Source organism: Chrysemys picta, chromosome 9, assembly GCF_011386835.1.
Source record: "Chrysemys picta bellii isolate R12L10 chromosome 9, ASM1138683v2, whole genome shotgun sequence".
NCBI classification, from domain to species: Eukaryota; Metazoa; Chordata; order Testudines; family Emydidae; genus Chrysemys; species Chrysemys picta.
In genome coordinates, this window is record NC_088799.1 from 15,900,822 (window position 1) to 15,927,071 (window position 26,250).

Here is a 26,250-nt window from a genome sequence, read left to right on the forward strand (position 1 = left end):
TTCTGCTCTCAGATGCAAGCCCACATCACCCAGTATTAAGTAAAATCTGTGGGTGAATGTCCAATAAAAAAATAAACCTTTTATTTTGTTGTGTAGATCATTTAGTCTATGTCCTATCATCTTATTCTCTTCACTTTAGATTATTCAGCTCTTTTAAGGATCCCTTTTAATAATAATAAATTAAAAATCTGCTAGGAATAAAGGATCCCATTCCTTGTAAAATGTAAGGATCTATGGTACATGTTTTGGCCTAAAGGTTTTATCTGTTTCCTTCTAAGGACAAGAGGGAGTCAGTTGTTTATAAAAGCAAATATTTCTGGGGTCATTCTCAGACTGTTTTTAAAAATGGAGACACAACATGAAGGGATTGTGTTTAAATATATACATTTATAGTGTCTGTGCCAAAAAAAATCCTGTAAGTTTCAAAAATAGAATTTCTGGGGCTGGACAAGCTGAGGATGGGTGTAAGCTGAGAGTTTTGGCTTCAGTTCAGACTCACGAATGACTCACAGTACCGCTAGCAAAAACCTCCTGTCACAGCAGGAATCTGCATAGATGTCTTGTTGCATAGAAGTTTGGAATGGAGGATGAAACTCACCCCAGAGCAAGTGTGTACATACTTAAGCCCTGCATAAGGGCTTCATGGGGTCTGTGTTGTCTATGAGTTCATGCAAGGCTGCCTACATACCCCTATGCAGCAAGGCAAAGATCCCCATGCTGGCCTTGTATATGTGCAGAAGGCCACATTGGGAAAGGGCATCAAAGTCACATTTATACAGATCCAGCGGCCCCAGGTGCCTCATACAGATGACATGGTCGGGCTGCAGCTGCTATACAGGCTCAATGGCTGGAGGAGTAGTTGTGCAAGAACTATGTAGTAGCACTTTGCCCTGGCCCTGTTTTGTGGGGGTGGAATATTCTGTATGGGTGGAATGGATTTCTCCTTTAGTGAGAGGGTTGTGGGAAGAAGAATTCTAAGTGTTCGCAGTCTATTCCTGCAGAGAAATATTTTTTTCAACATTACTTCACCATCACCAGATTACCCCAACATTACTTCACCCGATTGTGGAATCTCCATCTCTGGAGATATTTAGGAGTAGGTTAGATAAATGTCTATCAGGGATGGTCTAGACAGTATTTGGTCCTGCCATGAGGGTAGGGGACTGGACTCGATGACCTCTCGAGGTCCCTTCCAGTCCTAGAATCTATGAATCACACATGTATTCTAACTGCCGTATGGCAGACTCAGATTACATGATCATCCCTTGTGAAACTGTCTGTCGTGCTGACTAATGTCAAAGATAATATAGAGAGTATTGTGGCATGTACCTGTATTGTGCAGGAAGGGAGTAAGATGACCCAAGCTTGTTTAAAGTGAATCCTTTGGGTATGTCTATTAAAAATCAATTTTCTTGTATTTTTTATTTTGGTCACTTTAATCAAGAGTGGATTTGAACCTAGGCTACGGAAGTGACAGATAGTGATTACTCTACCTGTATAGCTCGGCAGAACCAGCCGTGATATGTCAGGGCTAAACAGATTGGAGGAGACCTAGTATTATCTCAGACTGCAGCTTGGGAAGCTGAGACAGAGGTTTATAAAAGGTTGAACGGGACCTGCAGGAAGATGAGGTCTTAATATTTAAATAACAGATTTGAAAGTTATTAAAATGCCAGCGTCTTAGATGAAGAATAGCTGAGTCTGAGCAAAGAAAGAAAAAGCTTGACGCATCAGAATGGAGGATTTCATCCATTGTAAATCGTTTATTTGAAAGTGCCTTATCCTTAGTTGGGGAAAAAAATCCCTGTAAATATTAAATTTTCCCTTCTAGAGTTGCTGATGCTTCATGGAAAATTTTGAAAAAGACATTTTATGTAGAAACAATTCTGCTTGTGTATATTTATCTCACACCCACAAAATAGTGCCTGTGTGTGTATCTATGGATTATGTTTTGCTAATATGTTTGCATGAAAGTATGATCTGTTTTTTGCAGAGTTCATCTCAGGCTGTTAATTCTCTGCATGGGAATTACTTATTTTTTATTTTTGACATCACATTCTGTTGTTATGGAGACAACAGTGATGTCACAGAAGATTATGAATAGGAGAGAAAGGTAGGGGGAAAACAACAGGAGAATCATGGAAGGTAGGCACCGAAAACAACTGCTAGCTCATCTGAACCATCTCCCTGCCAGTGCAGGAATGTGCCCGAAGGTACAGTGTCTAGTGTTTTCTCTGGTTAATGTTAAGTCTTAAGCAATGAGGCTGCTTCTACTTTCCTTGGTGGCTATTCCACAGTACATCTTCCTGTCAGGAAGCTTCTCCTGATATTAGGCCTAAATTTTCTGTTTCTAAATGTAATCCCCTTAGCCCTAGTTATATCTCCTTGTACCATCCTAAATGATCCCTCTGCCATCTTGGTGTTTACACCCTTCACATATTTGTAGGCTGTTAAAATAGTTCCTTAATCATACTTTAGCCAGGCTTTACATAAGGGGGTACAGTTTACAAAGTCCCTACTCCCGTTGACTGTCAATGGGACTTTGGCTCCAAAGTCACTTAAGTGCTTTTGAAAAGTTTATTCATAAAGCTTTTTTCAAATTTCCTTATGTCCGCCCTCCCAGTCCCCTGATAATTCTTGTTGCAGATGAACTGTTTATTCAAACTGGATTTTTGTTCATTGTGATATTACTTTATGCTTTTATGGCATTTTCCATCCTCAAACTTCATTTGTTTGAAGTGTGTTGAATAAGAGAAGATTCACGATTCCTCTGTGAGGTAGTTGTGGTCACTATTCTGATCCCCCAAGGGCATTCTGGGACATAGAGTATAAGTGACTTGCCTGAGGTTATGCAGTGTGCCAAAGTTCAGAGCCAGAATTAGAACCATGATCTCCTGGCTCCCAGTCCTTCCGCTTTAATAATAATGACCGCCTTGACCCCTTTCTTTCTTTCTTTCTTTCTTTCTTTCTTTCTTTCTTTCTTTCTTTCTTTCTTTATTTATTTATTTATTTATTTATTTATTTATGGTATAAAATATCCTTGGTGATAAATAGCAGAGAAGAATAGGGAGAATCTGACATAGCAGAATTGTTTCTAAATCAAATGCCTTTCAGAGTGTTCCATGAGTTAGACTTTAAGAAGACCTTCATTCACCGAACCTTCACATGGAGATTTTGGAAGCCAAATATCTGAATCATGAGAAACTCGGGAGAGCTCTTTTCAACAAAATATTTGCTCTTAAACTTATTAACTTAATCCGTTCCTTGGAAGATATTTGCTTGAAACCCGAGTAGCATTTTGAGGGCAGTGTAAGATTATGCTTCCCTTCGAGAGAGCTACCCTTATAAAAGTGTATGCTTATCTTCTTGTAGTCAGGGTGTTATGCAATTACTCAATGCAGTGGCTTTGAGCTCTGGCTTTGTACAGAGATAGCAGATTTGATTTTGGCCCTTGGTGGCTTAAAAGAAATCTGTGCTAGGGAGGAAAAATGAGAGTGGTGTTTCTTCTCTTGTGGATACACTTGATTCTTGCTATTTTAACAGCGTTTAATATAGGTCATAAATATAGCATATCCTGAGCAAATGAGATGATAGAAAAATAAGCTGCTCAAGTATGGGGAAGAAAACATGCCACCATGAGTCCCATGATAAGAATTTCATTTTGTTCAGGAGAAGGTCTTAGCCTCGTTTTCCTGCACTAACAAAACATGAGTTTAAAAATAGAGCAATGTGATGGGAGAACTTTCTCTCACTTTCCTGTCGCAAAGTCTCAGCTTTGTCATCAGCTATGATATGTTCGGTTTAGTTTTATTAGCTAAGAAATGACCTTCGGGGCCCTCACATTTTTTAATTGTGCAGTCATTTAAGTTAACTTCTTGAAACAAAATAGCCCATTGAAATACCTCCAATCCTGAGTGGTATGATTTAATAACAGTGTATATTGTGCATGTGAAGTGGTTACATCCATGGGATACACTGCAGAACCATGGTAGATCACAGAGCAACGTGATAAATTTCATTTAACACATTTCTTGGCACACCTCACCTGGGCTCTACCCACTAATCCACTTCTGCCAGGAGTTGGGACTACTTCTAAGACACCGAATCTCTGCTACCAACCTGACACAAAAATATTTCCTCCCCTTTCCTACCCTCTGCATCCCCACAAACATGTGATTTCCTATGAGAATTTAAAGTAGCTTGACAAATAAGATGAGCAGTATTCAGTCCTGGACCAATGATAGATTTAAAGTCCAATATCACACACCCCATCAGGACCAGAAATGGGTGTTGGGTTTTTTTTAGAGGGCCAGGATTTGTAACTTTACCAATGGGATAAATATTTCTATTTTTCCCCTGGCATATCTCAGGGTAGTGAATAGCCAAACTGTCACATTATTATGTCTGCAAAAGCTCACCAAGGCAATTCTCAGAGGTTTCTAAAATGTATTACTTATTTTTCTCTCTTTCTGAGAACTGTATAGTTGAAGATATGCTAATTAAAACATCTTAGCTTTACAAGCATAGGCATCCAAAAAAAGCAATGGGAATACTTTAAAAAACTCTCAAACATTCCTGCAATGGTTTTTCTGTCAAATGTGTGGCATGTCCCAATTACACACTGATGCAGGTCTATGTGGTTTAAAATTTTCATTTGTGCTTGTCTGGGATGTCCTGCAAAATTCACTCCTGGATTCACCATTCATGAGATACAGTCATCCCAAACCTTTGTCAAGAAGACTTTTCTTCCACATCATCATGTGTTCGGTAATTAGCACTCATGGTGCATATTGTAGTACCTTTCATTTTCAAAGCACTATGCAAACTTTCGTGAATCTACCCTTTTTATATAATGTTTATTAAATGATTTTTTCAATGTATATAGAAAACTGATCTGACAGGGCAAAGAGAGTGGTTTTGAACAGTCCCCCATCTGGGAAGATTATAGTTTGTTGTTCACTGGAAGCAAAAACATTGGTATTAAGTATTATTCCCTTCCTCTGAGCCATCATCCTCTTTCTTGCTTTATAGTATGGCATGGGAAGTAGCACCAAAGCCTCTTTCACTCCGTTTGTGGATACCAGAGTGTATCAGACCTCCCCTACTGATGAGGATGAAGATGATGATGAGGAATCATCTGCTACAGGTAGGAAGCAATGCAGCCAACATGGGGTATGGACTAAATGAGATCAGAATGTACACCCAGAACATAACCCAAACCTTAAAACGTTCATTAACTCCTGTTGGGGTTTTTTTTTATTCCTTCCACTTTCCATCCAAAACCCAGAAATGATGAAATACCATGAGAGAGGTCTGAGGGGAAGCAGGAACTATAGGGAAAATGTGCTCACCCTCCCTGTCAGTGGGGGAGAGATTTCCAGGACCCTTTTACAGATTCAAGTAGAGGTTTAGCTAGTTAAGAAAGTTTGGTTGCTGCTATCATTATTTATTTAATTGTACCAAGACCCCATTGTGCTAGACACAGTTCAAACACAGACCAGAAAGATAGTCCCTGTCCCACTGAGCTCACAATCTAAGTATAAGACAAGAAATAGCAAGTGGATACTGACAGACCGGAAGGGAGCTCAAGGAAACAATGAGACAATTTTGGTGAGCATGACACGCTGTGGTCTTAGCACACCAGCTACCTAAGCTTTTGGTGTTCATCCATCACCTAAATATTTATCTTAAATCAAAGGCCAGGTTGTTTGTTGCATTTTTAATGTCTTCTCCCTAATCAGAAAATAAAATGAACATTTCCCTACTGAATCAAGCAGACTGGAAAAGTAGCCCAGTTGTGATGGAGTTGAGGAAGCTGTTACTAATATGTTTTCTTTTTAGCACTGTTTACCAGTGAACTGCTTAGACAAGAACAGGCCAAACTGAATGAGGCAAGGAAAATCTCTGTGGTAAATGTGAACCCTACCAATATCCGCCCTCACAGCGACACGCCGGAGATCCGGAAGTACAAGAAGCGCTTCAATTCGGAAATACTTTGTGCTGCTTTATGGGGTAAACTGCTAACTACCTAACACTCGTTGCAAAGTTTTCTAGAGCCTGGGGCTAAAAATGAAACGTGAATGGTTTTAAAGACTACTTTTCACCATGCGACCATGCCTCAGTCTGCAGCAGCCTCACGCTACACAACAAGCACTTTGAGCAATTTGTAACTGATGGAAACTTGAGGACCCAAGAGCTTGTCTGCATCATGAGTTACTGTGCAGCAAACCCAGATGTGAATCTACAGCACACCAGCTTGCCAGGCAGTAGCATCTCTTGTGGACACTGCTACACTGCAGTGAAAGTCCCAGAGTGCAGCTTCACTACTTGAAAGCACAGTAATTTGCTATGTAGGCAAGCTCTAAGTTAAGTATCCACATCACCTGTAGCCTCTTAAATGGGCCCTTAGACACCCAAAGGTGTCCCATTACCAGTTAAAGCCCCCAATTTCAAAGGTGGGTGTCTAACTATGCATTCAAGCTTGAAAATTGATATCTCTGTTTCAGAAACTCATTCTGCCTTGTATTTGTTTCATCACTATAGTGTATTGTCCAGCAATTTATGATATAAGTGCTTGCTTTTAATGGTTATGCTATTGTAGTCAGGGTACTAAGAGGCAACATGAGGTAAAATTTTCAAGATTGCCCAAGTGATTCAGCAGCCTAAGTCCAATTTTCAATAGTGAACATCAATGAGAATTAGCAGCCTAAGTGTCATGGATTTTTTCACTACTGAAAATGGGTCTTAGGCAGCTAAGTTACTTGGGCATTCTTGAAAATTTTACTAATGCTCTAGTGATAGAGTAGTGGACAGGGACCTCTCCTCCTTACTGTGCTGGGCAACCTTGGCCAAAACACTTTTCACCTCTTCGCCAATGTGTAAAATGGAGATAATAATATCTACAGAAATGGAAATGAAGTCATGGAGTGCTCCTCATGATGCTGGCCATACATATGGTACATAGTCTGATGCTAGATTGGTACAGTTGTGATTGTTGTCCTTCCTGGGAGCCTGAAGTAACAGAGAATGAGATTTAAGGCCTGATTCAAAGTCCATGGAAATCAGTTGAAAGACTTGCATTATCTTCAATAGGCTTTGGACCAAGCCCTTAAAGCGGCAGCAGTAGTGCAGTGCGGTTTAAGTCATCCCATTTGCTTGTTTAATATCTAGGTGTTAACCTACTAGTGGGTACAGAAAATGGACTGATGCTGTTGGATCGAAGTGGCCAAGGAAAGGTCTACAACCTGATCAACAGAAGGCGATTTCAACAGATGGATGTGCTAGAGGGACTTAATGTCCTTGTAACAATATCAGGTACACCTGTCACTCTGCTTCACTGTTCACAAGCCTTTCCTTTCTAATTTCCTGGGAGCAGTTCTGTCTCAGACCGAACCCAGCCCCTTAATGTCAGAAGGAGGACTGTAGGATTAGCTTTGAGTTTAATTACAAAATCAAAGAAATTAGATTTGGAAAACACCTCTTAGGGCATCTTGTTCCATCCTCAACTGCAAGAGTGCCCAGCTGCACCACTATAATCAAGGGCTTGTCACCATTTCAGTTTTCAGCCAACAACTCTGTGCTCTTACCCAAATTATCCTTTGATTCAGGGTCATTTAAATATTCAAGCCTGTTTGTATAGGCACTCCATATGCAGAACTCCCATGGAAGTAATGTGATGGTCCCACCTATAGAGAGGCTACAGAATCAGATCATTAGAATAAGCTCCCATTTGAGAAAACTGACACTAGTATCCCCATCATCCATAGATGGGAGGGGATAGGGAATTGCAGAAACCTTTCCTGTTCACTTATTTTTCACATTTAATTCTCACTGGGTAGAGTGATCAAATTTACTCCAATGAAATAATTTGATAGCTGTAGTTTTGTTTGTGATACTGTCCCTTTCTCTCATTTATTTAATATTTTCTTCCTCCTGAGCCTACTAACCACTGAAGTGTAGACTTTTCTTCCCTTCACTGAAGATTTTCTTTAAAAATGCTGCTTCCTGATTTACCTTCTTATATTGCTTCTATGTACTTTTGTAAAGAATATAAATTATAGGAATTGTAGTACCGTAGGAAGAAAAATGTGAAGGTAGAACTCCACTAATGAGCATCTGTGGTGAGCTTAACTAATACAGACTTGCCAAGGTGATTGGAATATTGCGTATGTGTGATTTGAAATTCTCTGAGTTGGGTATTAGCCAGTTAATCTATTGGCTAATGGCTTTACTCCACTGACTTCAGTGGGAGTCATGTAATGCATCTGAACTGGGTCTTTTTTAAGGCTCACTAGTGATAACCCATGAAATATTCACATTTGAGTAACAGGATATGGGCTCATGTCCTGTTAGACTGCAGCCACTAGAGGGTGACATGATCACACTCTCCCAAATCTGACAATCTGTCCAGTAGACTGCAGTGCTACACCACATAGCCAGACACAGAAACTTAGTGTGTGGTCAAATAATAGAATTTATCTCAAATAGCAGTAGCTGGTGAGCAAGATTAAAATTACAGAGCTACTCAGAAGGTAGTGGACCAGATGATGTCAGAAGGTGTTTAGATATGGGAGAATGGTATGAGGAAAGCTCATGCGGTGAGGTTGGAATGTGTAGTGGATCAATGTCATGCAATGCTATGACCCTAAATGAGTTGTGATATGCAGGGATTGAACCCAGGACCTCTGGATCCAAAAGCATAAGCCTTCACTGCCAAAATGAAGACACTCTTTTGTTAGCCAAAACTCATAAACCTGTAGTGGTGGCTGGGACACAGAGGGGGACAGTGTGTCACATTGAGTGAGTTACAGATTAATTGTATTTTTTCATTTTTCACTAGGAAAGAAGAACAAGCTGCGAGTTTACTACCTTTCATGGTTAAGAAATAGAATTTTACACAATGACCCTGAAGTAGAAAAGAAGCAAGGCTGGATTACTGTTGGAGACTTGGAAGGCTGTATACATTACAAAGTTGGTAAGTGGAACAGGATGTATGTACTGTATCTGGTCACCTCATGAGGATTTCACTTGAAGGATGTTTTAAGAAATTCAGTGTAGCCATTAAAACCACAAATTAAGCAACCGCTACATTTGTTCTAGTATTGAAAGAGAATCAGTGAGGCACCAATAGTAGTGAACTTGAGGGACAACTCTGCTTTGATGTTTACATGATCCTAAGGGCCAGATTCCCCCTCTCGCTGTTGTAAATCAGGAGTAACTCTGCTAAAGTTTATGGGGTCACACCAATGTAAAATTGGTGTCACTGAGAGAAAAATCAGACTCTCAATCATTCATCGTCTCATTAATCATTGACCAGTTGGTCTTGAGAGGTCTTCACTCAGTTTTCCTTATTTCTGAACAATTCACAATTTTGAAGAGACTTTTCTTTTATCACAGTTTCACCCAGGCAGTAGCAATCAGGAAGAGACTATTTCTTTGGTTATATGCATTGAAGAAAACCACTAAACTGAATGACAAGCATTCATGTGGTACTGCTCAGATTATCACCTATCAGCCGTGATCGTATTCTTGCACTCTCCTGATAGGAATATAGGATTTTCCACACCAGAACAAACTAATGGATCATCTAGTCTAGAATCCTTTCTTTGTCAGTGGCCAGTGCTAGGTGCTTCACAGGCTGATATAAAAGCCCACATAACTGTGCAATGTTTTCTACCATAGGCAAGAAAATTTCTTCCAAAACTCAGTTAGCAAATCAGTTGGTGATCTGTTTATGCCATGAGGCATGAATATTGATATCCCTGGAAATTTGATCCTAACTATAACTGCTGGTGGTAATATAAATGGACTAATCATCTTTAAGTTGTGCTCTTTCTTTCACAGCTCATAGTCCGCTATGGAGGAAGGTTTAGTCTGATGGAAGAGTTTTTGAAGGAAATGTCTTTAAAATTAATTTATTAAATATTCCCCTTTATTAAATATGTTTAAATCACATATAACATTAATTGCTGAAGAAAGATAATCAAACATCTCATTTTTTCCCTTTGATTCTGCAGTCTTAGATCTGATTTAATCAAAAAGGAAGAGGATTTTCCCCCTCTTGTTTCTAGGGGTTTGACCCCAAAAAATTCCATTGCAGTATTTTGTACTTTGATAGTATTTTGAACAGAGGTACAAGAATGAGGCAACAAAAAATCAGTATGCCACAATCAGGGCCGGCTCCAGGCACCAGCTTAACAAGCAGGTGCTTGGGGCAGCCAAGGGAGAGGGGCGGTACCTGCAGCAATTCGGGGGCGGCAGGTCCCTCACTCCCTCTAGGAGTGAAGGACCTGCCGCTGAACTGCCGCCGCCGATCGCGGCTTTTTTTTTTCCCCCCCAATTGCTCTAGTCCTGCTTATAGACCTGCTTGGGACGGCAGAAATGCTGGAGCCGGCCCTGGCCACAATCCTAGTTAAACTTTAAATCCATCGCTATGTATTAGATAAAAACATCACCAATGGAAAGATAGTGAGACGCTCTTCCTTGAGATATATTGTGCAGACTTGTTTGAGTAAAATGGATGTTTTAAAAATTAGTTTTATTTCAATTTTAGTGAAATATGAAAGAATCAAGTTCTTGGTGATTGCCTTAAAGAATGCTGTAGAGATATATGCTTGGGCTCCTAAACCATATCACAAGTTTATGGCATTTAAGGTATGTTTATGTTATTACAAAAATACAATCCATCCTCATAAGTACATGGGAATTTCTTTATTATACAGATTATGAAAGTGTATCATTTCCTTGGTTATCCTCCCCTTATCAGGCCAGACAAGGAATCAAACACAGGTCTCTTGTGTGATGCATAGAACTGACCTGACAGAGTTAGCAGACAGACTTTTCAATGGCATGTCTCTATCATACTTCAGGCAGGCACACAGAAAGATTCTTCAAGAATCAAGAATTTATTGTACTTAATACTATCTTTGAGATTATTGGATGCAAGGTGCTATAATAGTGCTAGGTATTGTTGATAATTATTTATTAGTATTATTTGCTCTGAGTATATATTCTTCTGCAATTGAAAGTTTTTGGCCAATGCTGCATTGTTGGTTTTTTTCATATGGACTAAATAAATTATTGTATCTCAAACTAATTTACATTTTAATGACATTAAAAAGTTGCATTTTTAGACGTTTGTTTTGCATCTCCCCCCCCCCCTCAATGTTAATTTTTATGTTAAGGTATGAAGTCTAATAAACTGAGGCCACTTTCTCTTTTTTTCCTTCCTATCTCCCCCCAGGATTTTTCACTGGTTTCCTGATTGTACATAAAATTGTACCTAAACTATCAGTGCTTTGAGTACTTTATACTCAGCACTTTATAGCACTTTCCATCCACAGATCTTTGCAGAGGGCTAACTGAAAGGGGCAGTGGATTCAGAGACTGTTTCATGCTGAGTAATCGCTGCATCCCTCTAGCAAATAGGACTTTTTCAGGGAGGGTGAGTGTGATCTGATACTGAATAAAGTGAAGTGGACTTCATATGAGGAATTAAGCAGAGTTAGGGCAGTCTTCACTAGAAGCACTACACTGGCACAGCTGTGCTGTTGTAGCACATCTGGTGAAGATGCTCTATGCCGATGGGCGAAAGCTCTCCTGTCAGCATAATAAACCACAAGAGGCGGTAGCTATGTCGGCAGGAGAGGTTCTCCCGCTGACAGCGCTGTCCACACTCGCCTGTAGGTTGGTGTAACTGACGTTGCTCAGGGGGTGGCTGAGCGACGTAAGTTATACCAAAGTAAGTGGTAGAGTAGACCCAGCCTTAGAAGGCAAGTTTTGAAGCTGTGGTTCAATTCTCCTGTGGCTGCTATTCGAATCTATCGACTAAATAGGCATCAGTGCCTTTCCACACCTGTTCAGGGATTCACAGGGACTGGAATTATGCAAATGCAGAGTGGCCCTCCCTTGCCTTGCCCTGCCCCACCCCACCCCGAATAGTTCATTCCTGTTTAGAGTCAGCATGAAAACCACTCAGACAGGATACAAATGGTCTCCCACCCTTGGTTCCTTTGCCCACACACCAGCACAGGCTTTACATGGCACAGAGCACCTACTGTGGGTTGGAAGGGGGAATTCCTCCATATGTGTTGGCTGAAATACTCTCTCAAATAAAAATGATACTCCTCCATGATCCTGTTTAAAGGCCCAAGTTTTGGGGCTGTGTAGAGGCACCTGCGAAAAAAGAATTGTGTTCAGAATGGGGAGCACGGGGTGGAATTTGTCCAACCCACAGAAGATACCGTGCAGGAGAGGAGCTTGTGAGTCACATTTTTTTTAATGCGTACACCATCTGACCCTGCAGTAGCCCTGCACACACCGCCTCTCTGCAAATTATTTGTGCATGCAGTAGAGGAATGTGGACTGGCTACTTCAAAGCCTATAAATACTGGCAGAGATTCGTGTTTTGTTTGTAGCGGTGAGGGTGTTTGCAGGTTGTGACCCTAAACTTCAAGTATCTCTGTAAGGAAAAGACAAAGGGAATTGAAGTGATTATTCTGAAGGGGTGATGGTGGAGCTTGATGTGGACACAGCAGCAAAATAAGGACAGACACATGCATGGAATTAAGCAGCAGGCTGCAACTTTTATTAAACTTTAACACAGGGGAAGGGGCATTACCCACCCATCACCCATACTCTCCTATACCCGGTATTTACTTGGTTCCAGTGCATGGGGTTACAGGGCTCCTTACCATATAACACATAACGTGGGGTAGGTTCTCCTCCGCCAATTGCCCCAGGACTCAGCTCTCTGAGTCCTAGAACCCTCCCCCCAGCAAGGGGAACAGAGGGGGCAGCTGGGTGGGGATCTCAGCCAGCGAGGGCCACAAGGTCTGACCTCCTCATGCAAAGGCCACAGGGTCCCACCCTATCACATGAGCCCAAGACCTGAACCCAAAAGCCCAGGTTTTTTACCTCTGGGAACTGTTCATTTTAGTCTCTTAACCACACTGGAAACCGGCCACAAGTCGCACTGAGTAAACAACTCCACCCAGTACCTCAGTTATGTACCATGCATGTTCCTACTCAACCCACTGTGGTTTGAAGGTGCTGTGAGGAAGGCAAAAACTCCCTGGTACTTTGCCAATAGGCCTAGGGGAGAAAAAATTCCTTCCTGACCCACCTAAACAGGCGATCGGCTAGACCCACAGCATCTGTCAGGCTGGGTTCCTATTCTTAGTTCAGATGGGTAGGGTGAGCTGCAGGAACAGAGATGAAAGAGATTCCACATGGCCCCCGTGCCAAGCTAAATTCTGGGAGCTGGGGAATGCTGTCCAATCAGCACCCCACTCCCCCAGCTGGCCAAAGGGTGCCAAAGGGAGGAGCTACCTATTGTCCTTTGGCGAGTATCTCCCTCCCTTGCTATTGGAACTGCCTCCCTTTCACAGCTGGCCCCATCAAGTTCCCCCACCCTTTGGTGTGGGTGTGTGGCATACGCCAGTATCAGGATGTCTTTCGAGCTTTCATTCCAGCTGTTGGATCCATATTTTCCAGTGATTGCTATCCCTGCATGGTGAAATGCAGCGTGTATGTAACATGTCAGACAGCCTGATTGTTCTAACAGGAAAGACAAACATTACAGCAGCACTTTGAAGCTTCTTGTAAGATATAGCAATACAAAAAGAGCCAGACTAGTGAATCTACGTAGACAAACAGATGACCAACTAATACCCTATGGGGCATCTGAGATGCAATAGGAATATCAATGATACATTTAATAAGAGACAAATGTGGTTTCATAACTGTAATGTGCTGCCAATAGTGGGCTTTGTTTGCACATCAGGAAACTGACTGAATGGATTTTAAAAGTCTTTTGCAGATCTCCAGCACAAACCGTTGCTTGTGGACCTCACAGTAGAAGAGGGTCAAAGATTGAAGGTTATCTTTGGATCGCACACTGGATTCCATGTGATCGATGTAGATTCGGGGAACTCTTATGATATCTATATACCATCTCATGTGAGTACACGGAGGAGCTGTGTTACTGTATGACTCGCATGATGAATAAAGTACATCCCAAACAAGGTTTGGAAGAGGGTTCAGCTGTTGGAAATTGTGGCTAATTACATGGCATCTTGCTGTGAGTACTAAAATCACTGGTAATGGCCTCTCTGACAAGCAGATGCGAGAGGGTGAGAGGTACCGTACCCCTAGTTAATAAAGATAAAGGATCTGATTCTACAGACTTTACTTACATGGGGCAAATTCAGCCCCGTGCCAAGCCTGCATAGTCAGGCTTAGTGCTGGCAAGTCCCATGGAAGGAGGAATCCTCCCACATACATCACGGACTAATAGTGGAGGCATTCCATAGCTTCTGTTTCCTTGCCGGGGGGATGGTTAATAGGGAACCAGGTTCTGCCCCAAAAAACAAAATGGGCACCCCAAGTAACTGGGCCTCATAGTGCAGATCCCTTGAGGGGAGTCCCAGATCCTGCCCTCCACCCCACTCCCTTGTGAAGTACAGCTTTCCTGAGTAAGGGCTGCAGGATCTTTACTGAATAAGCTGTGTTCAGAACTCTGTTTGTGGTTAATAGACAAAAATGGAGAGTTGAGTGAGACAAGACAATATGAGGTAAACGTGGCCTTTTCTGTACAGTCCTGGAAGCCGATTTTGCTGAACTATGGTAAGAATCGCTCATCACATGGTTTCAGCTAAATTGGTTTAAGCACATTTTGTGAATAAGGCCAAAGCAGGACTGAACTGAGTTTACAAATCATACTTAGGTTAGGTTTAACTTGGGTTACGCTGGGGTTAGCTCTATTCATTGTACGCCCACACCTTGAATACCGCATGCAGTTCTCTTTGTCCCATCTTATAAAAGATATACTGTATTAGAATTGGAAAAAGTACAGAGAAAGGCAACAAAAATGCTTTGGGGTACAGAACAGCTTTCATATGAGGAGAGATTAAAAAGACTGGGTCTGTTCATCTTAGAAAAGGGATGACTAAGGGGGGATATGATAGAAGTCTATAAAGTCATGAATGGTGTGGAGAAAGTGAATAAGGAAGTGTAATTTACTCCTTTGCATAACATAAGAACCAGGGGTTCAATGAAATTAATAGACAGCAAATTTAAAACAAACATAAGGAAGTACTTCTTCACACAACGCATAGTCAACCTGTGGAACTCACTGCCAGAGGATGTTGTGAAGGCCAAAAATATAAGTGGGTTCAAAAAAGAATTGGATAAGTTTGTGGAGGATAGGTCCCTCAATGGCTATTAGCTGAGATGGTCAGGGACGCAACCCTATTCTGTGAGTGTCCCTAAACCTCTGACTGCCAGAAGCTGAGATTGGCCGACAAGGGATGGATCACTCAATAATTGCCCAGTTCTGTTCATTCCTTCTGAAGCATCTGGCACTGCCCACTGTCGGAAGACCGGATAATAGGCTCGATGGACCATTGGTCTGACCTAGTATGGCCATTCTTATGTTTTTATGTTCTGGTATATAGTGTTTGAACAAACCATTGGAGAAACTGGGTCAGCTGGAACTATGTTTTAAATCAACATACGAATTCCCTTTCTGATCAGACTAGTGGCTCATCTAGGACAGTATCCATTGTCTGATAGTGCTGCCAGTGCCTGGTACTTGACAGGAAGGTGGAGGAAATGCAGCCAAGTTAGCATGTTGCCTTAGCTACTGAAGATCAGAAATGTAAGAAAAGTAGCTGCATCCTAGTTTCTATCCTTCCTCCAAACACTGTTTATTCAAGAAAGGAGAATAATTCCTCCCCAGTTCTGTACCCAGTATTCTTAATTTCTGTTTCACTATAATTTGAACACAAGAGGTATTTAGTGGTCAATAGCAGTTGATATATGGTACTGTCAAATGTCCGACATTGTTTTCTGGGGGTGTAAATGTTGCAATCTCCTTATAATGGCTGAGGCTGTTTATCTTTGACACTTCAGACAGTTTGATGGTGGGGTAAACATGACAAATTACTCTCTTTCGAGTCGATCCTTTAAATGCCCAGGCATAGCTGTTTAACAGGGTGGGATTTTCTTAGCCTTTTTTCCCCCTCTTTGATTTAATTCTGATTTGGGGGGTTATTTTAATCACAGATTCAGGGCAATATCACTCCTCACGCCATTGTCATCCTGCCGAAAACGGATGGGATGGAGATGCTCGTGTGCTATGAGGATGAAGGGGTGTATGTGAACACCTATGGACGGATCACTAAAGACGTGGTGCTGCAGTGGGGAGAAATGCCTACTTCTGTGGGTAGGTTAGCCCTTCCTCTTCTCCGTCGTCATTTACAAATGTCAAATAAGATGAGAAATAAAGGAAACTAAGATGGGGTCATTTGGGCACTTGCCAATCAAAGCAGACCGCTCTCACTTGATCATGGACCTAGTTGTTGTCCATTCATAGACTGGGCCTTGAGGACTCCCTATTTAAAGTCACTAGACTCGGGAGGCAATGTGCTCCGTGGAGAGGGCACCGGATGGGGAGTCAGGAGAACCTGAATTCTAAACTCCTGGCTCTACCACTGGCCTGCTGTGTGACCTTGGGCAAGTCTCTTCTCCTCTCAGTTCCTCTGTTTCCCCCATCTGTAAAATGGGGATAAGGATACTTTCCTCTTGTTAAAATGCTTTGAGCTCTATGGAGGAAAAAGCACTGTATAAGAACCATTATTATTATTTATTATTTGAGTGCTTACTCTTGATGTGGCTGGCTTCTGCTACCTCTGGCAAACGGAGAGCTACTTGATTCCTCTAGACAGTCTTTGAATACTGATTGTTGAGAGCGGCTTTGCCCATTTTGTTATTAATAGCCTGCCAAATGTTTTTAATGCTCTTTTGGAAATTCCTTTTGACAGCCTACATTCATTCCAATCAAATAATGGGCTGGGGAGAAAAAGCTATTGAGATCCGTTCAGTGGAGACAGGACATTTGGATGGAGTATTTATGCACAAGCGAGCTCAAAGGTTAAAATTTCTATGTGAAAGAAATGATAAGGTAAGTCTGCCTCAGTGTGCATCAGTGCTTTACATCTTTAAGATACAACCAGCTACCTTGAGGTTTCAGATCTAGTTTGTCTTGAGGTTAATAAGTAATCAATCTGATGGTCTGCTTAATGCACACAACACACAAGCAAACCACTCCAAGTAATTCTCTTAAGTGGAGACAACCAGTAATGGGGAGAGGCCCTATATTGATCCAGCCTGAATTTCTCCTAAGTGGTGATGACAAAGCTACTTGAGGAGTCTGCTCAAAACCTAATGGGACCATTTGCCTATCTTTGATCAGCTGAAGCGGATCAGTTGTGTTTCCATTTACAGATTCTATTATAATGATTTTCTGCATAACCATTCCCCCATCCAGCAGAGTGAAAATGCTGCTGAAATAATACTCCAGTTCAAGCTGCCTCACCTAAACAATAGCCTGTACTCTAAAATATTGCCTGGCCACAAATCAGTTCCATGAAATAAATCCATTTAGAATTGTGTCAGGTCAGTTACAGTTACACACACACACACACACACACACACACACACACACACACACACATTACATTAAAAGAACATTATTAATGTTGCAAAGTCAAGTACTTAGAAATTAAGAAATGCCAGAATGAAGGTTGCCTATGCAATCTTCATTTGATCCCCTTGTGCATACGCATTATGATACAATCTTAATAATGTTCTTTGAATGTAGGTTTTTGTGTGTAAATTCCTAGGTTTTTCAAAAAGCAAATTGATGAAGCAAAAATTCCATCATGTGACATCATATTGATACCCACTGATCAGTAGAGTGGAACTGTTTAGATCCACTGCACAGATCTCTGCCTCTTGGGCTAACAGAATAACTGGTAGCAGTAACAGGATGTCATCCTCTGTGTGGACCAGCACAAGGGAGGGATGAGAGACCATATTTGCCAAAGGGTTTCACAGATGTACGTTAGCAGCAGAGGAATGTGAGACTCAGGAATCAGGAGTTACCTGCCAGGCTTTGGAGGGGAGTGCTCTCTAGTGGACACAGACTCTTCTACACATTTTCCCCAGACTCGATGACTTCTGCCCCATCCTCTCCAACGTGTCCCTGTCCCAATCCTGTCTGCTCATCCCTGGCTACTTTTCCTAACCCCAGGCTCCTTTCCCAGCCAGTCAGTTACTCTCTTTCTTCCCCCGACCCCTTCAGTTCCAATCTCACCAGACTCTTTGTCCCATTCTGCTCCTTTTCTTCCCCACTGCCCCGGCTTTTGTCCTCTTATGCATTTGCATCAAGCAGCTTCCCCTTCCACATTGCCTGGGTGCGAAAAGTGGGGTCACGGAGAGTACAGGAGAGAGAGAGGCTCCCTGTTCTCAGGCCCAGTGCCTAGCCCCATTCCAGCCCAGAGCCCCATTCCAGCTGGAAGCAGCCATTACAGGGAACCTCCAGCTTTGTCTCTGCAGCCCTGGACTGGAGGGAGCATGCTGCGCTGCTTTGTGGGGATGACACATACGTAATCCACTCACACGTGGGAGCTGTGAAGAGATAGAGGATGCACAGTCTAGTTACACATGGGATCACTGAGGGGATGGGGCATGCTCAGTGAAGACAGAATTTTTAGAGATTTTTAGCGGCTAAAATCAAAAGTCTCTGCTGAGCATGTGCAAGCTGCGATTTTTACAAAGATGGCAACAGGCACGTCCCTATTGTAAAGCCACCCCACTGCCAAATTTCAAATCCTGGATACGAAGCAAGGGGGTGCTAGAGCTGTTCAAAGAAAAGGTCACTATCTTTTCTTTTTTTTAACATAGCAAAAGAACAGAATTTTCCCTAATTTCATTCTCAGAAACAGCTGAACAATTTGGCTGAATTTTTCCAAAAGGTTGACCTGAGGCAGACAACCAGCATGAAAAATGTCAGGTCAAACAGCCTGGCAAAGTGGTAAACAATTGAAAACAAGGTCTTAACATGGGAAGCCCTGCCTATAATAAACTTGGCATTATGGAGCAATCCAACCCAAGCTCTCCTCTCTGGTACTGATAGCAAGTCAGGAAAGCCCCATACTTGTATTGACACCTACATTAATGATGATCTGGCTCGGTGGTTCATTCTCCAGTGGGTCTGACTGGCTCAGAATACAGCCAATACAGGGACAACCCGCCTGCTCAACTTTCCTTAGATGGTAGCACCAGTTCTCTCAGTTGACGTCCTAAGTGTTAGATTTCAGTTTCCTTGTACTAGTCTTGGAGAGTGTCCCTTTACATATAGAAAATGTGGGAATGAAGAGTGTTGTCTTCTGCAGTGACTGACTTAGAGAGGTTGTGTTACATGATGGATTGAGACCCCCCCCCCCAGAAGAAAATTCTGCCAGGTTGTCACTCTTATGTCGTCTCGAGATACTAGCAAGGTGTAAGGTTCAAACTTAGTACTGTTTGTGGCATCCATCAACTCTTTTGCCCCCAGTAATGGCTTGCCTGGAGTAGTGCCTGCTTGTGAACCTTTCCAGCACCCTCCCACAGCTGCAGGTCTCTGTGGACAGTGGGGAGGAAAGTCTCTATCCCCCAGTGTTTGCTGGATGCTTCTGTAACCTTCACCCCTTGGGTGGGGATTGGAAGACTGGAGGGACTTGGACCCACAACTTCCTTCAAGTAAACAGTAGATTCCACTCATTACTGGGTGTTCCCCGGTCAACTCAAAAGTCTTTTCTGGTCAGGGACACATTGCTTCTGCCTCAGTGGCTGTCGCAGCTGTCTGGCTTGTAGTGAAGCTCCCCTTGTGCAGAGAGGCAGAGTTGCATCCTGCTCCCTCACCAGTCATTCCTGAACTAAGCCAGGTTCTCTCCTTCTCTTCTCCCTCCAGGCCTGGTGATAGCTGCAGGTATTGCAGGGTGGGGCTAACTGGGTACTCATTTATCCCTTCTCTGCTGGTGTGGTGTTTCTCTGCTCCATCACAGCCTCCTTGTACTGCAGTCACACTACCTGATAAACAGGATTAAAGTAGAACTTCACTGGAAACCAGGTGCCCTGTCTCCATTCAGCTCTCCTGAGAAAATAAAGAAAAAAATGAAGAGGGGGAACTGGTTGGCTCAAGGTATTGGTAATGGGATAAGGAACCTTCCATCTCTAGGTTGCTTGTTTGACTCTAGCTTGGGTCGTTAGTGACTAAAAGACATTTGGTGGCTGTTAAATCTAAAAAGCTGAAAAAACATGCAGTTAACTACTTGTTTGGTGTTGTTTTTTTTGTTTGTTTGTTTTGTCTTTTTCCTTCCCATACAGGTATTTTTTGCATCAGTGAGATCTGGAGGAAGTAGCCAAGTTTTTTTCATGACCCTCAACAGAAATTCCATGATGAACTGGTAATAGAAGAACGCTTGACACTTACCTTCATGGCATTATTTCTAATTTAAAGGACATTAAACATGTGGACTAACACTCTAGAGGCAGATACGGAAAGCCTTGTGGAATACACCACTCCCCTACACACACTCTCACAATACAGTACACCTTCATTGTTGCAGTCTGGTAATGGAGAGAGAGGATTTGCTGGAGATCCCTAAGAATGCAACACAGTGTTTGGGGCACGTATGCACTTCAAAAGTAGGGAAAGAAACCTCTGATGGTCTCCTGATTAAGCTGTGTTATAGTGGGTTATGAATTTTTTTATTTTACTTTTTCTTTGTCCCCTACTTTATAAGAATGGGGAAGAAAATAGTGTCAAAAAGTATGTTTTTAATTCTGTCTGCCTGCTAGCATCAAATATGTAGTTTGCTGTAAAGTTACTAATTCAAACTGGTGAAAGACAGCACAATAAATGTACCTTTTATCTTTGCGATGAAGGCCATAACCCATATAGCTAAGTAATTTGGGGAAATCATTTGCCTTCACCAACATTTACATGTTGCTTTTGGCAGCAACAGCTTAATGGATTTTTAAAGAAGAGAAAAATAATAGTTTTTCCCCTCTTTTGGGAAATGGATTTTAAATGGCTAAACTACTAGCCTTAGACTAATAAAATCAACAACCATTTTTGTCAGTCGGTTAGTCCATATTTCTATATGGATCTTCACATAATGGTGTGTGTTGATAGAGAAAGTAGTGTCGTTTGTTGTTACTCCTGAAAAGGGTGTATTAGCATTTCTTTCCCCATGCTACATTATGCAAGAGGTCTGGGATGGAACAAAGGCTGAGAGAAACACAAAGTCATTCAGGTGACAAATCTACTTGGAGGGATGCATGGATCCACTTGGATGACAGTGTTGTTAACTTAGGATCCAGTCATACTGAGAACTAATTGGGTGTGCTTAGCTGAATGATTGGGCCCCACTTAACAGTGATGCTGTGCATTCAGAACTGCCATGGAAGTCAGTGATAGCTAAGGGTGCCCAGCACCGATAAGGATTGTGGCCCCGGTGATAACATGGCTTCTATTGACTTTGTCTCTTCTCCAGATATGAAGATTGGGATGGGCAAGTTAGAAGGTTCTGAGAGGCCAGTGTCCGCTCAGTGTAGGGGGGAGAGGGGATTAGCTACTAAACCAAGCCAAAAGGTGCATTGCACGGCTGAATTGTAAAGAATTTTTAAAAATAAGGTTTCTTGAGTGAAGATTCTGAAGCTATAATCACTTTCTGCCCCTCCTCCACTCCCCACGAATTATCCAACATACAGTGAACGACAACATCTGTGCAGAAATATGTATGTATTTAGTTCAGGTTGAATTGTGTCCTTATAAACTCTGCTCCACTGATTTAAATTTTAAGTGAGTATCTGGGATTTTTTTTCTCAATAGCTACAAGCATGGCTGCCTGTGGTATTAGGGTGTTGCATAACGAGATCTGTGTTGCTGTTTTTAACCTACCTCGTTTTGTTTGTTTTTGTTTTGTTTTTCATTTTGCTGTTCATTGCAGCACTGTTACCTCCGGGAACATGTAGAGAGCTCAACTGGCAATCTCTGATATTATATGTAATAATAATGAGGCTATTAAAAAAACCAAATCAACAGTCGTTGGTCAAATCTGAATCCTTCACTGATTAAAAAAGAATCTCACACTCTGTCCCCCTGGCCCTGTAATGGACTGCACCATCCATTATTGTGCTGGTTGGCACTCGTTTTGTTCAGAGTCATTTAAAATCGGTGGCTGGCCATACCATCAGTGAGAGCACAATAAAAATCAGACATCCGGGGCAAACGTATAGCAAGTTGGTGAAAATATGCTACTTCTGGCCTGTGGTTCTTAAAGTTTCATCATGGCGGCTCCGTAGGTTAGAGGCAGTTAAGTAAGGGAATCCAGGCAGCTTTACAGCTTCATTTCTGAGCCTGTGCCATTAAGGCACCAGGGTGCTGGTCTCAGTCAGAAAATAAAATAAATAAATAATAAAATCCTAGTCAGATAACTTGATCTTTAGCTCAGTTCAAAGCACTATTCACGGCTGTTGGTTTGAGGGACTCTCTCTTCCAGAGGAAGGACCTGTGCAGGGCCGGTTGCTTCGGTGACTCAGACTGTCTGGCTGTGTATACGGTAGCCTGTTCATCTGAAATTTCCCACCGTTGCTAGCATCATTGGAGCTCCACCTATGGCAGGAATGGCAAGAGCCCTAATGCAGACAAGTTTCCAGGCAGCCACTGGCACGTTAGCCACTGCATTGTCATTTAGCCCTGGTCAGAGCACGTCTACACAACCTTGTGGGCATGATGCCAGTGGCTGCCAGCATTTTGTCTGAATTAGCCCTAACACCGTTGAAGCTGCAAGTGGTGGGAAATTCTAAAAATGGTAAATGCCAGCAAAGCTCGTAGTGCACGTTCCAGCAGGGACCTTGAAATCAGCAGCAGTACTTCACTGAGCACCCTGGAAACCACAGCAGAGCACTTACTTAGTGCTCCTAAGTAACAGGCCTAGGCTTGCACATTCCTGTAGGGGTCTCCAAATCAACAGTAGAGAGACTTCAGGCTGTCAGCCACAGCAAAGCACTGTGGGTACTTTGAAAAGTGTCCTTAATTAAAGAGCAAGTATATAACTTCGGCTAGCTATAATTTCAACCTAGCGCTGCCACTGAGTGATCAGAAAAGGGCCTCCACTTTCAGTCCACATCTCCCACTACCACACGTACACACCCTTGTGCTTTGTATTGCAACGGATGTTTTATTTAGCAATAACTTTTCTGATTAAATTGAGCAACTGCTGTCGTTGTTAGATACTGGAATTAAAACGGAATCAGAGTAAGTCTCTTCACTGACAGTGATTGCCACCAGCTCTTTATATTTTCACTGTGACTACCTTAAACCAGAAGCTTCTTATTAATTTATGTTGCAAACTGATGACTTTTTTTTCCCCTGAAGTGTCATGTTCAGAATACACAGCTTTAAATGATTTTTTTTATTGTGGGTTTTTTGGGAACAGTTACGAAATAAAAGGGAATCATTGTGTTTAAACATAAGGTGGTTTGTGAATGTATTTTTTAAAAACCATACAGTCATTGAAACAAAATCATAAGAAACGATATTGATGCATTCTTGTTTACAGAGGATGTATGTGAACATAACAGATCAAAAACATTTCTGGTGCCAACTACAATAAAACACACAACTTCAAACATCAAGCCATGCTTTTTATATTTTTGTACTAACCCTCTCCCCTGGGGTAATAACCATTAGCAAGTCACAGAGGCAAAATAAACCACACTCCTTCAAAGGCAGTTAGAGGCTCAATATTCTGCAACAAAACAGAAGTCCTTAGAAAAATAAGATTCACCATAAAAGATCAGATCATTGACCCATCACGTCTGGTACCCTGACTGAGAAGAGTGTGGAAATATCTCCCTGGTGCCTGCAGCTCTCATTTATGCCCTGAACCAAGAGATTTTATTATCCCTCAATAGCATCCTAGGTGAAACCAACAAAAATGTGACCAACATTTCAGTCAGTGTTCAACAGACCTCTGCTATTGTAATATCAAACACTCAACTGTTTTTAAAAGAGGCCATTTGTCCTTTTTTGCATAGCAAATATTCAGTGAACACCCCTGGATTCCACACCTTCGTATCACTTGTGGATCCAGATAGTCCCCTGTTTAGAAGATAAAGTATGATAAGCAGACCAGCACATAATGCACCCTTGTGATAAAGCCTTCTATTATATTGGCATGCCAGATGCAAGGCTGTTCTTGCATTCAAACTCTCAGTTGCATTCAGGTCCATTATATTTGGCTCCTGTACAGCCATGACCATGATTCAGCCTGTGAAGACACTGGCTTCTCAAGAGACCCAGAAGGGGGTTGTGACAGTGCAAAGCAGCTGCAGCAGTACTCTCCACCACTTCTGCCAGCACAGCCCCAAAAGTATACATCGCTAGCCAGAGTCACTGGAGGTAGAGCTGTATCAATAGCTGATATCTTGGTTCACTGGTTGACCCAGAACATTGGGGGAGGGGGGCATTCATTTGGGGTTGACTAAAACAGAAAACCTTTGAATTTTTCAGCAAATCAAAAAAACTGAAGAAAAATTGTTTTGGGTTGAACACAATATTTGTTCAACTCAGAACAAAACATTTCATTGTCAAGTTTTAACCTTTTTAATAACATTGTAGTAACATTCAAAACTAACAGAAAATGTCAAAACAAAAGATGACTTTTTTTCAGATTTGTTGGTGGGGAGGGGTAACTGAAACAATAGTGAATTCAACACAAATTTGCAAAATGTTTCAGTCAACCCAAATCTGCCATTTTCTGTAGGGAGGAAATAGTTTAGTCTGAAAAACTTCTTCCAGCTGTATCTGGGAGATGCCCTGATTTGGCATATCTCTGCACAAGCAGCCTCCATCGGCAGGGCTCTCAAAGGCGTCCTGACTCCCTTTAAATATGCTATCCCATGGCAGGAACACAAGAGGTACAGTTAGGGGTAGGGTAACACAAACACCCTTTGCCTACCCCAGGGTGCTGGCACAGAGGTGAATCAAGTCCTATACCTGTAAAACATAACCTTCCTGGTCCAGTCTTATTGACAGTACACAGTACTGCACTCGCTAGGTCAGGAAAGCACTAGCTACATTTTATATAAACATCTCTTCCTTTTTATATGGAAATTATTTTTTTCCCACCCTCTCAGAAATTGATTGAAGGTCACTGGAAAAATGACCATTCATTACAGTCCTTAGAACAGCGTCATGTTGGCATTAAGGGCTGCTTATTTTATAGGGCTGTGTTCTGGTGTGTCCGGAAAGCCATATGGGCAAATCTAGTAAAAGGCAGAACTAGTACTTGGGTAACAATTGAATCTATGCTACAGGGAGTTAGGACTTTCCAAGGCTGGTCCTTAATGTACTTTGCATTAACAGTTTATGTTGGAAAATCATATTTCCTGACGGTAAAGACCATTCATTGTTCTCTAAAGGTATAATACTCAACACTTCTATGGCACTCTGCATCATCGCTGATGATGTAATCTTGATTATCACAACACTCCTGCATGGTAGGTGTTATCACCATGTTCGGTTTACATAAGGGGAAACTGAGACAGAGAGGTCAAGACATGCCCAGTTCCACACAGCAATTCAGTGGTAGAGCCACCTTAGAACTCAGAAGCTTCTGGGGCTCCCAGACACGTGCTCACTCCATGAGACCCCCGAATCAGGTCCATTAAGCACATGTGCTGATCACTTCCTCAATCATTTCAGTTAGGGAGTGGGAGGCAAATATTAGGCTGCTACCTTTTTAATTAAAAATATTTTAATTTGCTAACCAAATTGGTGTGTTTACAGCATGTTTTCATGTTTGATTAGGAATACAATTAGTGAAGATTAAGCAGCTTTGTGTCCTCCAGTGTGACAGGTAGTTAGATGTAATTTCCAAAGCATTAATTTGCTTTTAATGTTTACATTAACAACGGGCCTAGGCAGCAAAGGCTGGATCTTGATTCGAAGGTTTCCTATGTTCAAAGAGCATTTGGATTTATGCCCATATTTACAATCTGTTATGCTTGAAAATCCATTTATAAAACCACAAGCCTGGAATCTGATCTCATTGATGCTGGTGTAAAAGAGGAGTTAACTCCACTGAAGTTATTGGAGTTACACCACTATAGAGTCGGTGTAAATTAGATCAGAATCATGTTTTTAGACACATGTATGCAACTGCCAGAGCAAAGATCCTTTTAAGATGGAGACACTAATGTTTCTTCAGGAGCACAGGAGATGGGCAGTGTGAAAAAGATATCTCTTCCGCCCCACCTCCCCCAAGCAATGCAAGTTACAATGACCTAAGCACTGTCCACACCGGCGCTATGTCAGTGTTTTTAGTGTAGATCTGCCCTCAATTTCATACTACT

General features: G+C 41.9%; 1 protein-coding gene across 32 annotated transcripts in view; it reads left to right on the top strand.

Annotated features, from left to right (window-relative positions):
- TNIK (TRAF2 and NCK interacting kinase) overlaps nucleotides 1-23,529 on the top strand; it is a 302,307-nt gene extending 278,778 nt beyond the window's left edge. For 22 of the 32 annotated variants that reach the window (XM_042853762.2, XM_065557762.1, XM_065557757.1 and 19 more), the window contains 9 exons: nucleotides 5,032-5,146; nucleotides 5,842-6,012; nucleotides 7,171-7,314; nucleotides 8,840-8,974; nucleotides 10,553-10,653; nucleotides 13,810-13,959; nucleotides 16,066-16,225; nucleotides 16,824-16,963; nucleotides 20,212-23,529. In XM_042853762.2, coding sequence (XP_042709696.1) covers nucleotides 5,032-5,146; nucleotides 5,842-6,012; nucleotides 7,171-7,314; nucleotides 8,840-8,974; nucleotides 10,553-10,653; nucleotides 13,810-13,959; nucleotides 16,066-16,225; nucleotides 16,824-16,963; nucleotides 20,212-20,295 — 1,200 coding nt within the window. In that variant the 3' untranslated portion in view covers nucleotides 20,296-23,529. The remainder of the gene's footprint in view (nucleotides 1-5,031; nucleotides 5,147-5,841; nucleotides 6,013-7,170; nucleotides 7,315-8,839; nucleotides 8,975-10,552; nucleotides 10,654-13,809; nucleotides 13,960-16,065; nucleotides 16,226-16,823; nucleotides 16,964-20,211) is intronic. The other 10 variants (XM_065557764.1, XM_065557770.1, XM_065557765.1 and 7 more) reach the window with 1 other exon arrangement.
- The last annotated feature ends 2,721 nt before the right edge of the window (nucleotides 23,530-26,250 follow it).